This window comes from Aotus nancymaae, unplaced genomic scaffold (assembly GCF_030222135.1).
Source record: "Aotus nancymaae isolate 86718 unplaced genomic scaffold, 86718_ANA_hifiasm-v0.15.2.pri h1tg000077l, whole genome shotgun sequence".
NCBI lineage: Eukaryota > Metazoa > Chordata > Mammalia > Primates > Aotidae > Aotus > Aotus nancymaae.
This window is the reverse complement of record NW_026988492.1, coordinates 1,378,147-1,395,135: the sequence shown is the minus strand read 5'-3', so window position 1 is coordinate 1,395,135 and position 16,989 is coordinate 1,378,147. Positions and strand designations below refer to the sequence as shown.

The window sequence follows — 16,989 nt, the reverse complement described above, 5'->3', positions numbered from 1 at the left end:
TAGAGACAGAATTCTCAGTATGTTGCCCAGGTTGGTCTTAAACCCCTGGCCTCAAGTGATCCTCTTGCCTCAGTCTTCCAAAGTGCTGGGATTACAGGTGTGAGCCACAGCACTCGGCTGAAAGAAAGTATTATCTTATATTCAGGAGACTTTGTTTGGGTTTTGTTAAGTGAATGATTTAATTGTCTTGTGGAGAGAGGTGCTAGTGGATCTTGGTCCTAGAATACTTACTGTTGGACCATGGTCGAGCCACTTAATGTCTCTGTATGAGCTTTCATTTTCACCTTTCTAAAATAGGTAAATTAATAGCGTACCTCACCTAAGGGAGTTGTTACGATTCTATGACAGATGTGTGAGAGCCCGCTGTAAAGTCATAAATATTTGGTGGTGATATATGATTATCTGAGGCAACAACATTTTTTGTTAGTAAGTTCTGTTGACTGGGTATGTGTGTTCACGTGTGGGGTGTTCATGAGCAAAGACGCGGTCATATGTGGAGGTGAATATATATATACCTCCATGTGCTTTGAGAAGTATATATTCTTGCTTGCATTGTTGATATTTTAATAAGCTCTTTTGATTTTGTCCAAATCGATTTCCCATATAATTACAATATGAAGTCAAGTGAGCTTGGTAAACTCTGCTACCTAGGCCCTCAAAGTATTTTATAATTGACTGAATATATCGAAAGCAGTCACGTTCTTGAAGAGATTCATTATTTTAGTGTTCTGACTTCTTTAATAATCAAATCTCTGTGTTATTACTTGAGTTGAAAAATGAAATCATGCTTAAAACTCTGTCTTTCTCTTAAGGAGAAATTCTTTATTTGGATCTTTAAGACCTGCTGCCACCAAGCCCTAACTTACCGCTTGTAATAGAAATGCTAACTTGACCCAGACTTGCTTACTGACTTGCTTCTCTACTTAAGTATTCTGCCTTTGGGCCTGATGGCTGATGGGAGGACCCAGCTCACACCAGCGCCAGCTGTGAGAGTGTGGGGAGAGCCGTGTGATCCAGGAGAGACCTTTGCCCCTCGCTGGCTCCTGCTGGATCCGTAGGAGCACTTTAAGGTTGAGGAGTTTAGGTCTTGGGTATTTTACATTTTGTTCTTTTCCGCAGTGCCTCATTTGATATCCCAACCACTCTTTCCCTTGTATTTGTATAGCATGTATTACCTGTATCATTCCTTTCCGCACTTATTTGTTTTATAACTGAAATGTGTGTCTGTGCTTCCTTTCTTGAGCCAGACTGTGGTCTCCGTTAGTGCAGATTCACTGGGTTCTATCGCTCGGTTGCTTCCACAGTGCCTGGCTCAGTGCTGCACATGCAGACTCTTAGCCTCCAGTTTTTGAATGAGGGAAAAGAGCATATATTTTATGATGCATTTCAGAAAATCTTGTATTATAGGTAGCAACAATTGCAGAGACAGATGAATCTGCAGAATCAGAAGGTGTAATTGATTCTTATAAACGTAGAGAAATCCTTTCACGAAGACCCTCTTACAGGTAAGTTAACCAAGTTTCCTACTGTAAAGATACTTTTTCCAAAACGGTAGAATAATTATACATCAAATAAATTCTTCCTTTATAGCTTTTCTGTTTTAAGACTCATGCATGTATCTTAGTGACTTATGTTGTTAAATTACATTTTAGAAAAATACTGAATGAACTGTCCTCTGATGTGCCTTGTGTTCCCAAGATTGAAGAAGAAATATCAGAGGAAGAAGGAACACCACCTAACATTGCTACCATGGCAGTACCAACTAGCATATATCAGACTAGCATGGGGCAATACAGTATGTATGCTGCAATTCAATATGATACAGTGCTAGCTTTAAGTCTTCTCTAGTTATATTGAAGCAACTCAGGTTTTGGCATTAAACTGTTCCATTTTAAAATGCATCATTAACACCTAAACTGTATCATAGGATGAAAGTATATGTTTAAAAGTGAGATATTTGTATTGACCGTTGTCATATAATTTTGAAAAGTAAAAATTTTAACTCCTGAATATAGAAATTTTGGGGTAAAAATAAAGGCCGAATTTTTTCCTTTTTACGTGTTTATAGTAACTCTAGTAGAACATTGTTTTTGTTGTCTTTATGATGCATACAAACATAAATGTCTGTATTTCATTCTTGTTGGCTTTTGTTACCAACAATTACATATTTTACTTACTAATCTAAGAGTTTTCTAAAGGATGTTTTCAATGTAATTCTGTTTTCACTACTCTCTACTCTATTAACAATTTATGCTACAGTTTTTCCTAAAAGAGAATGGAAAAATGATTTAATTTTTTAAACTGTAGCAATTGGTTAGATAATTTTATTTGAAATTTTACGCACCAAAAGCTCTAAATAAACAGATACATTTACATTCAGTCTTGTGCATTTTAATGGACTATTAATTCTGTGCTTTTTGCTCTGATTAAAGCACTAGTTCTTGTCCTAAATCAAGATCGTTTGATACATAAAAATAGTAGAAAACAAGAGCTAGAAATAAAAGAAAAAGGAGGAGAAAGGTTAGGGATATCACATATCCTAAGCTAGCTGCTTAGTTACTGGAATAATGTGATATTCCTGTCTTTTCTGAAGCATAAATTGTCCATGGAAATTGTCCACATCAATTTCCCATGTAATTATAATATGAAGTAAAGTGAGTTTTGTAAACTCTGCTACCCTAGGCTCCCGAAGTAAATGACTGAATATATTGACAGCAGTCATGTTGTTGAAGAGATTCATGATTTTAGTTTTCTGACTTTAAAAAGAGCTACTTAGGTACTGGACTGTATGTGATATTAAATAATGTGTTTATCCAAATAAGGTATTAAGATTTTAGATATATTCTTTGTTTTTCCTTTAAAGAGTCCAATACCAAGAAAAAAATCTCAAGTCTTAATTTAAGACCTGGCTACTAAGTTAAAGATTAAAGCTATAATCTTTAATATATGGGAAGACCTTAAATAGTCATGATGTTTTTGGAGCTTTTTAGAGTTTTTCTTGAAACAGTGTTAGATTTGCAGCAGTAAACTATTAAAGACATTCTCTGTTGGTAATTGTGGGGAACTCCTACCATGATACCTAGCAGATCTGGGGCATACTGTATTCACGGCTTCTACTGGGCACCCAGTAGATTTGTCTAAAGTCAGTGTTAGGAAAAGAAAACTCCCCCCATCTGTAAGAAATAGACCTTGAGGTTTACATTGTCATTTTTTAAAATTACTTCTCTCGTCTGCATGCTCTTTTGTCTGGCACACTGGGAATCTCTGATGGATTTTAAATCTGAGTATGCCAGCTGATGAGCCTGCAGCACAGCGGGCAGGTTAGGAGAAGGCCGAGCACCTCACCCCTCCGCCCCCAGAGGGGCTGGGCAGGGGCTGCTGGGGCCTCCTGGCTGGTCAGCCCTGGCCTTGAGCAGCTCCAATCACTCACCCCAGTGGGCTGTACACATATCATCATGTTCTGCTTGTGTCATGACAGGGAAAACGTTGGAAGTGACTGCTGAAATGATGCTAAGTCTTCTCAAAGTGCTGGCCACCACTAAGATGCTGTCATCTTAACATTTCTCTGGCATGTCCTAATGCTACTTAGGACTTCTGATGGGAGCAGTGATTCCTTTACACATAAATAGGGAAGCAGATGCTATAGGGTTAACTTGTCTAGATTATTAGCTGAAGATTTGAAATTGTGAAGACATATGGGGTGAAGCTGGAGAGGATGTGGGGAAGGAACCATCTTTGTGCCATTTGTAAACTCAGTGATCAGAGCAAGAAGCTTTATTAAATTCACATCTCAGGTTTTGGTCTTTGAAGTGGGAATAATACTAAATTGCTAAATTCTGAGGTTCCTGTGAATACAGAGGAGATAACAGGTAAAAGTAGGGGGAAAAAGACATTACTATTGGCATGAAACAGAGAAATTAAGTTGCTGTAGCAGAGTCTCATTCATGTTCATTGAACTTTCCCTCCAGCCAGCCCCAGTGCCTTCATTCCCTGTGTCCTTGCTGCCTGCTCACAGCAGGGGGCTGTCATTAAACCTCACTCTGTGTCTGTGGGGTGATGGGAGGAGCGGAGGCAAGAGTTCTGGTTGAGAACTAGAAAACTGCATCTTTAGAAATTAGATATTCGGGGCCGGGCACGGTGGCTCACGCCTGTAATCCCAGCACTTTGGGAGGCCGAGGCGGGTGGATCACGAGATCAAGAGATCGAGACCATCCTGGTCAACATGGTGAAACCCCATCTCTACTAAAAATACAAAAAATTAGCTGGGCATGGTGGTGCGTGCCTGTAATCCCAGCTACTCAGGAGGCTGAGGCAGGAGAATTGCCTGAACCCAGGAGGCGGAGGTTGCGGTGAGCCGAGATCGTGCCGTTGCACTCCAGCCTGGGTAACAATAGCGAAACTCCGTCTCAAAAAAAAAAAAAAATTAGATATTCGGCCAAGGATGATGGCTCCCACCTGTAATCCCAGTACTTTGAGAGGTCTAGGCATGAGGGTTGCTAGAGGCCAGGAGTTTGAAACCAGTCTGGGAAATAGAGTGAGACCCTTCTCTACAAAAGAATTTTAAAAATTAGCAGGGTGTGGTGGCATGTGCTCATCCCAGCTACTCAGGAGGCTGAGGCAGGAGGATTGCCTGAGCCCAGGAGTTTGAGACTGCAGTGAGTTATGATTGCACCACTGCACTCCAGCCTGGGCGACAGAATGAGACCCTGACTCAAACACACACACACACACACACACACACATCTGTCTATTTGCCACATAGGAAGTCATGGACTATTTCTTACTTTGGTTTCTTAATTTGAGCCTATACAGTGTGATCTTAGAAATTATTTTAATGAGAAGTTATAGTTCTGTATGTACAGTCTGCAGGTAAAAATTGCCGTTTATTGGTTCACACAAAGTGAACTTCTTTTGTTAAAAATGCATTTTGGGGACATTTAGTGATATTTATGTAGATAATTCTTTCATTTGAGAAGTGAATACTAACAACATTTAAACTTTTTGGAAGACATTTAATTAGAGGGTAAACATAAACTTATGCACACAAGATCCATTTTTATTGATCTTATTTCTTATAGAACGAACCTAGCAGATATGAGTGCTTTAGTGTCGTACCAGAATACCTAGAAATGCAAACAACTGCCAGCGTCCTTTGGGTTTTAGAATAGAAGGATTTATTGTACTAGAATTTCTGGAGATTTTTGTATTGTTTTCTTCCCTTTCAGCTGTAAATTGTTTTTTTAAATACTCTTTTACAACCTTTTATTATAACAAATTTTTATAGGTTTAATTCTTCAGTTTTTATCCATGAATGGCTTTCTCCCAAACTTTGCTTTTATTTCTCTTTTTCAAAGATTAGTATTTTTAATTTGGCATAATGAGTTAACTGGTATTAAAAAAGAACTAAATGTGTATCAAAGTTGAAGAAATAAGATATATTGAAATTTTCCCATATACAAGCAGTTACATTTTTAGTAGTTGAAAGATATTTGGCAGAAGTTGGCCTTATTATTTTAACTTACTATTATCACAAAAACTAAGGACTGAAAGTTGGAATCAGCTACTCCCTGGGGAATAGGCAAAATAACGTAAAATAGGATTTCACCGTTACAACACCAAGTAAGTGAGCTGTACCTCCATAATCCTCACTGCAAGTACAGATCTTAGTGGTAGGTGTGCTGCGTAACCGTTGAGCGACGCTGGGCAAAGAAAGTTTTTTATTTCAGGAGCATATATCCAAGAGATAGCAGGAGAGAGACAGCCCTAGAATTAACGAAGAGTGGCTGGGCCACGCGCCTGTAATCCCAGCACTTTGGGAGGCTGAGGCAGTGGATCACAAGGTCAGGAGATCGAGACCATCCTGGCCAACATGGTGAAACCCTGTCTCTACTAAAATACAAAAAACTAGCCAGGCGTGGTGGCGCGTGCCTGTAGTCCCAGCTACTTGAGAGGCTGAGGCAGGGGAATCGCTTGAACTTGGGAGGCGGAGGTTGCAGTGAGCCGAGATTGTGCCACTGCACTCCAGCCTGGTGACAGAGCAAGACTCCGTCTCAAAAATAATAATAATAAATAATTAAGAAAGAATGTTACTTGCTGCATAAGACAGTTAAGATATGCATTAAATGAGTGAATTTGTAAAAGCAACTGAGGAAATTAAAATGATTGCAATTTCATAATTCATTAAGTTTTCTCTTGAAACAAAGGTTTCTTAAATCTCCCATTCTACTATACCCAACCTCTTCCTGTACCAATTAAAGACTATCACCTAAGACTTCAGTTTTTTTCCCTAAATGTCTCTTGTCTCTGCTTGTTCCTACTGTGTTTTACTTGGAATCTTACTAGAGTCTCTATTAACTCATCTTTCTGGAATTCTTATACATGAAAGGTAAGTGGTCAAGCCTAAACGCATCATTATGAAAAGAAAAATGTGAACTTTGTCAACTGCTTGTAAGAATTCAGAATTCTCAGGAGGCTCACGGATAAGCACCAATTCCACTTCTTCATAAAGGGAATTGGAACATGATAGGCTTACACATTCGGGAGTTCATCCAGTTGCAGTTCTTTCTCTTAATAGTGATGTTGTTTACGTTTCTCTGAGGTAACTGTTTCAAAATGGTTTAAGGCACTAAATGTAACTCTGGCTTTTAAACTTCGGTGTTGCTATTCTTTTTATAGCGTGATTTAGTCTTCCTTCTGCTGTGTGCACCTCTTGACTTTTAAGGTACAGGTACTCATAGGTACTCTCTTACGGTCACTCTGAATTTAAACCTGAGAATTCATTGGAACAAAGGTCTGTCTGCTGTTGTTTTTAAAGTTAACGCAGTGAGATTTTATTTATGAATCTTTGGATTGCAATTTGGAACAAGAGTGGTTTTAAATACAAACATTTACATGTTTATGTATTTTAATTAGCTCATGGGTATAAGTTTAGGATTAGAAGTATATAACATTGGCTGGGTGTGATGGCTCACACCTGTAATCCCAGCACTTTGGAAGGCCGAGGCAGTGGATCACCTGAGGTCAGGAGTTTGACACCAGCCTGGCCGACATGGTGAAACCCCGTCTCTACTAAAAATACAAAATTAGCTGGGTGTGGTGGTACATGCTTGTAATCCCAGCTACTCAGGAGGCTGAGGCAGGAGAATCACTTGAACCCAGCAGGTGGAGGTTGCATTGAGCCGAGATCACACCATTGCACTTCAGTCTGGGTGAGAAGAGTGAAACTCCGTCTCTAAATAAATAAATAAGAAGTATACAACATCGCCAGGCTTGGTGGTTTGTGCCTGTAGTCCCAGCTACTGAGGCGTCTGAAGCAGAAGGATTGCCTGAGCCTAGCAGTTTAAGACTAGCCTGGGCAACATAGCAAGACCCCATCTCTTAAATACATAAGTAAAAGCATCAAGTGAAAAGAGAGTTCAGATGAAATTTTGTATAATTTCTATTTCCACATTGTTGTGGACTCTTTTTTTTTCCATTTTCCACCTTTTACATTTATTTTTTAATTTATTTTGTATATAACTTTTAAACTTTATTTTTGTATTTTTTTGTAGAGACAGAGGTCTTGCCATGTTGCTAAGGCTGGTCTTGAACTCCCGGACTCGAGCAATCCTCCTGCCTTGGCCTTTCAAAGTGCTGGGATTACAGGCATGAGCCACCAGGCCAGGCCCTTTCTGCCCTTAAAAATTCATCTTTCTTGTCTTTATCCATTACACAGGATCATTTTTTAAAAATGATCAGCCAGACTTGATGTCTGGGATTTGTTCTGAAATACTACAGATGTATATATATATATACACTTTTTTTTTAATTGAGACAGGGTCTGGCTCTGTCTCCTAAGCTGGAGTACAGTGGTGTAATCACAACCTACTATAGCCTCAGACTCCAGGGTTTAAGTGATCCTCCCACCTTACCCTCCCAAGGACCTGAGACCACAGGCACGTGCCACCACGTCCAGCTTCCAGATAATTTTTTTAAAAGGCTGGGGGTGGGGGCGGAGTGAGTGGGCAGGGTAAATGGATGACAAAAAATTCTACTTTTGTGTTTGCTTTAAAATTTCTATACGTTCAAAAAAAAAAAACATAATTAGCTAAAATAGAAGTTGTGTCTACATTCAGTTAATTTCATCTTATTTTTTCTCACTATTGATTTATGTTTACTGAAAGCACATGTTATGCTATCCTTGATTATTTTGAAATCTAAACAGTTTTCTCCTCAAATCTCTGAATACAAACAGGCCCACATAAAACCTATTTCCAGGATCCTGAGGCACTGGGAAATCTTGTTTATTTTCAAATGAGAGAGAAGATTTGCAGTGGGAATGTCCTCTGTCATTTGCTAACAAAATCAAGAGCACCTTTGGTATAAAAAATGAAAATGAGGCTAATGTGCCTGATTAACCAGTAGAAATGTTTTCTCCCTAGCGCCAATGTGTGAGGGGTGTGTGTGTGTGTTTGTTTAGCTTTTGTTTTCCACATCTAATTATATAATGACATCACCAGAAAATAAAATGAGAGAAACAGATTCTTGATGTGTCAGCTGTTCACAGTGTGAAAACAAAGTTGTGTTGATCAGAACTATGGGGAAACATTACTGAAAAGAAAAAAGGAAATGAGAAAAGTGAAAAGAAAGAGGAGAAAAAAGAAAGTAAAGATCTTTGTTATCTACCTATTTAGGGGTTCTTACCTTTAGAGACAGCTACTCTCACCTCAGATTAACTCAGTCGTTATTTAAAAGCTTGATAATTTTATTGGTGTTGAAAAATTAGATTCTATGATTGGAATTTGAAACCATACCTCATTTAAGTCTCCTAGATTCACAGGTGGCTTAAGTTGTTTATGATATCATCTGTCATGAGGAAATGATAGCCTTTCATTCATTCATTCATTCATTCATTCATTCATTATTGAACGGCTGCTCTTTTCTAGGCTTTGTACTTCTAACACATTGTGGCTGCCCTACCTTAGGCTGTTCTTTCTCAAGCACTATTTCTATGACATCAAACTAATTATCAACTGAAAAATACACACTCAAATATATGACAACATACAAAATTTACTCATGTCTAGCCACGAAGGGCCAAGAAATCAGTGTCTCTTGACATTTTCATATTTTTAAGAGGTTAGTTAGATGAGGGCTGAATCCTGAGACCTATGAAATCTTTGGAAAGCCTTGGTTTTAAAGTACCCTGTTTTTAAAGTGTGTACAGAAAATACTGCTCCAGATGAGCCAGATAAAGTGCTGTTACATCAGGGTGTCTCAGCTTCAGCTCTGTTGACATTCTGTAACTGACTCTTCAGTTTCTGCCAGCCACACTGGCCTGTCAGTGAACTAAAACGCTAAGAATGCAGTGTGTGGAAATCTTTTTAAAAATGTCAGTCTGTCTTCCTCTGTAGACACTGGCACTTTAGGTCAAAGAAGTGAAAATTTGTTACTCGTTCCATAGTTCTGATAGGTTTGTTCTATCAGGTTATCACTTAAGTACCTTTTTGCCTAGATGCCATTAGAACCATTTGGAAATGACTTGAAAATATTCAGAGTATATTTTAACACTGCTATTATGCTATTGTAAGTTATTTACATTGATGTATAGATGTCATGTTATTTTGCTGATGTTTTTAAAATCTTCATTGTAAAGTCTAGTTAGCTAGTTTATATGTGCGTTTTTTTTTTTAAAGCATAGCCTCTGGTACCATTTAATATCTACTGTTTAAAGCATGCAGTTGGAATCTTCATGTTAAAATATGCAGACCTTTCAGATGTTTTAAACAGTGCTTATTTGTCTATTAGAGTGAAATTCTGAAACGAAACATTTGATCAGTTATTCTTTGGAAGATTTAAGTCAATTAATATGTTAACCATTAAACATGACTGGCAAATCTTAGTATTATAAAGGAAATCTACCTCGTATTTGTTGCCATTAGCTGTAGTTATTTGAGGCACTTGGTAGAGGTAAATACTGTAGCACATATTACTACAGTTACTTTTTAAGGACCTTTCCAACTTAACTTTTTATATTTCAGGATTCTCCTGACATAGACAAAATGACAAAGGTTATAGTTTTCTAGGCTTGGGCTTTATAACCAAAATATGTTACATATATATGTGTGTGTGTGTGTGTGTATATATATAAAGAAATATATATATATATATATAGAGAGAGAGAGAGAGAGAGAGAGACAGAGTCTCTCTTGGTTGCCCAGGCTGGAGTGCAGTGGCGTGATCTTGGCTCACTGCAGCCTCCGCCTCCTGGGTTCTCTTGTCTCAGCCTCTGAAGTAACTGGGACTATGGGTGCCCGCCACCACACCCAGCTAATTTTTGTGTTTTTAGTAGAGACAGGGTTTCACCATATTGGTCAGGCTGGTCTCGAACTCCTGACCTCAGGTGATCTATGCACCTCAGCCTCCCAAAGTGCTGGGATGACAGGCGTGAGCCACTGTGCCCAGCCTACATATTTCTTAAAAACTACTTTCTTTTGATGATAAATTAGAAAAGTAGTTAGCTGAATGAAGGTACAAATTCATTTTAATTGCAATATTAGATGGGAATTTCTTTCTTTTCTTTCTTCTTCTTTTTTTTTAAGAGACAGGGTCTCCCTATGTTGCCCAGGCTGGCCTTGAACTCCTGGACTCAGGTGATTCTCCTGCCTTGGCCTCCCAAAGTGCTGGGATCACAGGCATGAGCCACCACACCTGGCCTTAAATGGAAATTTTAAGTGGTATAAGAATGGTGTTTATAAGGAAAAACATCTGAGAGAATGGAAAAAACCAGGAAGCGGGACTTTCCCTGTGTGCTTCTCCACTCCTCTTTAGTATGTAGTTAGCTGCATGCTAAGGAGGAGAAACACTCCATGGGCTCCATGAATCTCAAGTAGTTCTGAATATAAACTGTTTTCAAGTGTTTATACGCTTTTTCTAGAGTATTATCCCATGAAGAAGCTGTTCTTCCTTCCCAGTACAGCATAGAAAATAAGGGTGACCTGAGAAAAAAGCAATGGCAATAAATAGACCCAGAGTATATTCTTCCAATATGGGATTATTAAAAATAAATCTTGAAATTCTAATATTTCTTTTCTTTTTCTGTTAAGTTGCTATAGCTCAAAGTGGAACAATCCAGATTTCTAACCCAGGATGTGACGGTGTTCAGGGCCTGCAGGCATTAACAATGACAAATTCAGGAGCTCCTCCACCAGGTGCCACAATTGTACGGTATGCAGCACAGTCAGCTGATGGCACACAGCATTTCTTTGTCCCAGGCAGCCAGGTTGTTATTCAAGGTATTTTTTATTAATCTAATACATTTAGAATACCTATGGATTACTATATCGTACCGTTGAGTTTTCTGAAATATATCAAAGGTAGATGGTGGGGGTTGGGAGGCACTTAAAAAGGCTTACAGAAGAAATATTTGAATACATTAAATAGCATATTAAATAAGTTATGTTATTTTTCGCTTTTTAGCAGGTTTTTTTTTTTTGAGACGGAATCTAGCTCTGTCGCCCAGGCTGGAATGCAGTGGCATGATCTCGGCTCACTGCAACCTCTGCCTCCTGAGTTCAAGCAATTCTCCTCCTCAGCCTCCTGAGTAGCTGAGATTACAGGTGACCGCCATCATGCCCAGCTAATTTTTGTATTTTTAGTAGAGGCAGGGTTTCACTGCGTTGGCCAGACTGGTCTCGAACTCCTGACCTCACGATCTGCTCACTTCGGCCTCCCAAAGTGCTGGGATTACAAGTGTGAGCCGCTGTGCCCAGCCTTTTTAGCAGGTTTTACTGGCTCTGGAGAAGGGCCAAATTCAGAGTCCATGGTAGAAAAAGAGAACTAGAAACATGAATGAATTTTTAAATTAAGTAAATATCCTTCATTTGGGGGTTGCAAATGCTGTACCTAATAGATTTCTATTACTAAATCTGTGACAATTTAAGTATTCAGGCTATGATGCCCCAAATTTGGGTATTTCCCCAGCTATTACTTTCAAGTCTAATTTTGAGGCAACTCATTTCAGAACAAATGCTGATTTTTTTTTTTAAGACTGTTCTTAGTTGTTTGAATTCTGAGGTATCCATTCTAGCTCTTACGGAAGCTGTCAGTAGTGACATAAAAGTTGAGATGTAGCCCTAAGCTTTTAGAGTTATTTGAGATTTTAACTGGATTTGTGTTATACGTTATTTTAATTTCATTCAGTTGTCCTTATGATAACTATAATAGATGTATTTAATACACCTTTTGAAACTCCTGTGTTTTAATTTAATTCTATCCCTCTTGACCCATTCACTTAGGATTCAGGATATAGCACTAATTTTAAGGAAAGTAAAATCATTTCTTTTAGTTAGAAATTCTTGCAAGTATTATAAGCATATTATAATTGATGAGTCTCTTGATAATTAGCTATACTTTCAGGTATTTGAGAGGTTAATGTGTACTTTGATAAAAGTGTGTGAAGAACTGAAGTGGTGGCATTTATGGAGTAAAAAATGCATAGAACGAACCCGGGACTTTAACGTTTTCTTGAAATGTAAAATTAAAGCCACTGTGATTTCCTCGTACGCATGGACCATATTTATGTCTAAGTGAATAATCTTAAGGAATAGTTATTTCTTGGCCAGGCGTGGTGGCTCGTGCGTGTAATCCCAGCACTTTGGGAGGCCGAGGCAGGTGGATCACCCGAGGTCAGCAGTTCGAGACTAGCCTGGCCAACATGGCAAAACCCCGTTTTTAAAAAGTAATTTTTTTTCTTTTTTTTAAAAAAAAAGAATGGTTATTTCTTCTCATTTTATCTTTGTTACCTGGAAGAATCTACTGCAAACAACAGAGTCTTGATAATTTTTAATGTTTTACACATTACATATGTAAGTTTGTGCCTTGAGGTCTTCATTTAAGAATTCTTTTTCTTCCACAAGTCAGAAAGATATTTTTCCCACATTTTCTTCTATTTGCTTTATGGTTTTACCTTTCACGTTTAGGTCTTTAACGTATCTGGGCTTCACTTGTATATCTAGTATTTGGTGGAAATTTATTTTTAACTTTTTCCTCCTTGTATGGAACCACCACCAAGGCTTTGTCGTCTCCTCATTGGTGTATGGCGCAGCCTTCATTAGACGGTAGGTTTGCTTGTGCACTTGGATTTGTCCCGTCTTCTGTCCCATCCGTCCTTTTCTGAATGCCACTGCCATACAGGTTTGTTACCTCCCAGAACAAGTTCCTCTTGTCTTTTTTCTCAGTTTAATGCAGAGTTAGCTATTTGTGCACCATGATTCTTTCACATGCATTTGGAATAAGTTTCGGTTTCTAAGTAGTAATAATAATAAAACCAGTGATGAGACTGCATTTAATTTAGGGAGACTTAAAGCCTTTGTGTTAGATTGACCCATCCCAAACCATAGGATGTCTTGTTTGTTCAGCTCTCATTTTACTTCTTTTAACAGTTGAACCTTTTTCTCCATGGAGGTGTCTTGCATATTCTTTCCTCAGTTGGTTCCTAAATACTTTATAGTTTTTGTTGCCATTACAATGGAACCTTATGTTTCTGTCGTATTTTCTAGTTGTTGCCGGCATAGAGAAATACGGATTCTTTTAAGTCGATCTTTTATCTATTAACTTTGCTAACCTCTAATTACTTCTAATAATTTGCTGATGCTTTGTGAATCAGTCTGTGACCTATGTGAATGTTTATACAAATAGTGATGTTTTATTTCCTTCCTTCCAATGTTTATTCCTCTTTTTTTTTCCTCTCTCCCTCTTTTTTTCTTTTCCTTGAACAGTCATGGCCAGGAGCTCCAGTTTAAACGAAGCAAGGCCCTTGGGCAGTTTGTCTTCCTGAGCTCAGCGGCAGTGTTCCCTGCCCGCCTTCCCTCTCCTCTCACTGCAGGGCCCTGTCAGCTTCTTTATGAATTGTCAGTGCCTGTCTTGGCTGATCCCTCAACAGTAATTCACACTGTCGACTTCTCTTTCCTCCATTTCCTGAGACTGCGTTCTCCTTGGTCTTCTCTCTCTGCCGGTCTCGTTGCTGGTCTAAGCTTCTGCCCCTGTCCTGAGTGTTTCCGTGATCCTCGGGCTTGCTCCCCTACCCCTCTTCCTGCTGAGCTCCCTCCTTGGAGGACTCCCTCCCACCCTGGCTTCAGTTCACTGTGACTATGCCCTGACTCCAGCTGGTGCCTTAGATGGCCCACACATACCTCTGACTCCTGAAATCCACTGTTCCTGTCTTCATGATCGGCCACTACTGTCCCACCTGGTGCTTGATGCCAGAAACCTGGGTGTCGTCCCTTACTCTTCCCACATCTCCACCCAAAGTCACTTTGTAGATTCTTCCCCCTGGCTGAGCCATTCATGCTCTGCCCCTCCACACCCCACTGTCCTGGCTGCTGTCCCTCTGACCCGGGCTACCCTGCGGGCTGCAGTCTTCAGCAGCCACCTGTCTGGACGCCCGCCGGTTGTGGAACAGCTTCCTGATCCTCCCAATCACGCCAGAGGCAGCAGCTCCCTTCTTGGCTCAGTTTTTTGGGAATTGTTCCTGAAAGTTCAGCTAGACTCTTTCTTCCTTCCCCACAGTGATTCTGGGAGGTTCTTAAAAACAGAAGTCTCTTAAATGCATCGCACTGTCTTTTCTTCAGTTCTGAGTAGTGTTTCTAAAATTTGAATCTAATCTGTATAGGCCGCTATAACAAGATACCATAGCCTAGGTGGCTTTCACAGCAAACCTTTATCTCTTAGAGTTCTGGAGGCTAAAAGTCGACCAAGGCATCAGTAGATTCTGTGTCTGTGAGGGCTGCTTCCCGGTTCACAGGCGTGTTCTCACTGTATCCTCTTGTGGCAGAAGGAGCAGGGAGCTCTCTGGGGTCTTTTGTGGTTGTCGTTGCTTTTGAGACAGAGTCCCACTCAGTCGCCCAGGCTGGAGTGCCGTGGCGCAATTTCAGCTCACTGCAACCTCCGCCTCCCGGGCTCAAGCCATTTTCCTGCCTCAGCATCCTGAGTAGCTGGAATTACAGGTGTCCGCCACCATGCCCAGCTAAATTTTTTTTGTGTTTTTAGTAGAGACAGGGTTTCACCACATTGGCCAGGCTGGTCTTGAACTCCTGACCTCAGGTGATCTGCCCTCCTTGGCCTCCCACAGTTCTGGGATTGTAGGCGTGAGCCACTGCACTCGACCTCTGGGTTTTTGTTTTTGTTTTTTTTCTGAGACAGAATCTCACTCTGTTGGCCAGGCTGGAGTACAGTGGTGTGATCTCGGCTTACTGCAACCTCCATCTCCAGGGCTCAAGCAATTCTCCTGCCTCAGCTTCCTGAGTAATTGGGATTCCAGGCATGTACCATGCCCAGCTAATTTTTGTATTTTTAGTAGAGACGGTGTTCACCATGTTGGCCAGGCTGGTCTTGGAACTTCTGACCTCAGGTAACCTGCCCACCTCGGCCTCCCAAAGTGCTAAGATTACAGGCATGAGCCACTGTGCTTGGCCTCTGGGGTCTTTTTTTTATAAGGGCACTAATCGCATTCACAAGGGTACCACCCTCATGACCTCATCACCTCCCAGAGGTCCCACCTCCAAATATTATTGCATTGGGGGTTAGGATTTCAACAGAGGAAATTGGGCAGGGGTTCCAGCATTAGCATCCACTCCAAACCATCCATCAATGTCTGTGAGCTGTTAAACAAAGCCCCAAATCCTTCATGTGGCCCAGATCTTTGCTTGATCCAAGCCCTGCATTCTTTAATAGCCGCCTACCTCTCCACTTCTCCCTCTTTTATAATACAGCTCTTTCTTTCATTTCCTGGGATAGGCCATGCCTTCTCTCCCTCCAGGGCCTTCTTCACACATACCAATTGCCTGATAAGACTATTTTCCCCAATTGTATGTGTTACTCATGTTTCATCTTTCATCTTAGATGATGCTTCCTCCAGGAAGCCTTCTCCATCCTCCACATCTGGCTTAGGCAACCCCCTGTGAATTCCTACTATACTTCCTTAGACACACATCATGTTGTATTGTGGATGTCTGTCTATATCTTGCTAGATGGTAAGTTCTATATGGATGAGTACCCAGCACAGACCCTGGCATGTGAAAAATGTTGTGAGCATTTACGAAATGAAAGTGAAATATTGTTCCTCTGTGAAAATGTTATTTATTCCATGTGCTGATTGACTGGAGATTAATTGGTTCAGGGAAGATATTAAAACTTAAGGCTGGGCGCGGTGGTTCACATCTGTAATCCCAGCACTTTGGGAGGCTGAGGTGGGTAGATCACCAGGTCAGGAGCTCAAGACCAGCCTGGTCAACATGGTGAAACCCTGTCTCTACTAAAAATACAAAAATTAGCTGTGTGTGGTGGCAGGCACCTGTAGTCCCAGCTACTCCGGAGACCGAGGCAGAGAATTACTTGAACCCGGGAGACAGAGGTTGCAGTGAGCCGAGATTGCACCACTGCACTCCAGTCTGGGCGATAGAGCGAGACTTGGTCTCAAAAAAAAAAACAACAACAACTTTACTAAGAGCAGTAATCAACTCAACAACCCATTTCCCTTCTTTCCTTCCTTAACTTTTTGACACCAATGTTTTTTGAGCATCTATGTGCCAATTTAAAGAAATACTGACATAAAAATAAATTTCTGATTGATTTTCTGAAATTTGAAATAAAATGTACTAATACACTAAAAGCAGTCTAAAACCCCCAGGTGTGGCCTGGGACAGTAAAGAGTCCCTGCTGGAGCCCCAGATTGGGGTTGATGTCTAGGTGACCATCAGGCTTTCTTACTCAGCCGGGATATCTTCAGCTGAATTGAAACCCCAGCCCCCCTCTCAGGTATCCTGGAGAATTACTAGAAAAATGGATACCCCCGAAACTTTACCTCCTGAGCATCTGAGTGTAAGGTCCTTGCCTTTACTGGAAAATGATTAAATTAGACACAGCAAAACTGCGGTGGGATGTCCTTTCATTGACAGAGGTCAGGTTGAATTCTAATCATTCCAGGGAATGGGCTTTGTACAACTCACTGAT

General features: G+C 40.3%; 1 protein-coding gene across 29 annotated transcripts in view; it reads left to right on the top strand.

The window, feature by feature from the left end:
• Positions 1–16,989, top strand: part of CREM (cAMP responsive element modulator) — an 80,227-nt gene that overhangs the window by 46,599 nt on the left and 16,639 nt on the right. For 13 of the 29 annotated variants that reach the window (XM_064368456.1, XM_012445668.3, XM_012445671.2 and 10 more), the window contains 3 exons: positions 1,408–1,505; positions 1,653–1,795; positions 11,085–11,273. The exons of 2 other annotated variants lie outside the window; for them this stretch is intronic. In XM_064368456.1, coding sequence (XP_064224526.1) covers positions 1,408–1,505; positions 1,653–1,795; positions 11,085–11,273 — 430 coding nt within the window. Of the gene's footprint in view, positions 1–1,407; positions 1,506–1,652; positions 1,796–11,084; positions 11,274–11,457; positions 11,598–16,989 lie in introns of those variants that run through there. 14 more of the 29 variants (XM_064368459.1, XM_064368458.1, XM_012445677.2 and 11 more) reach the window with 4 other exon arrangements.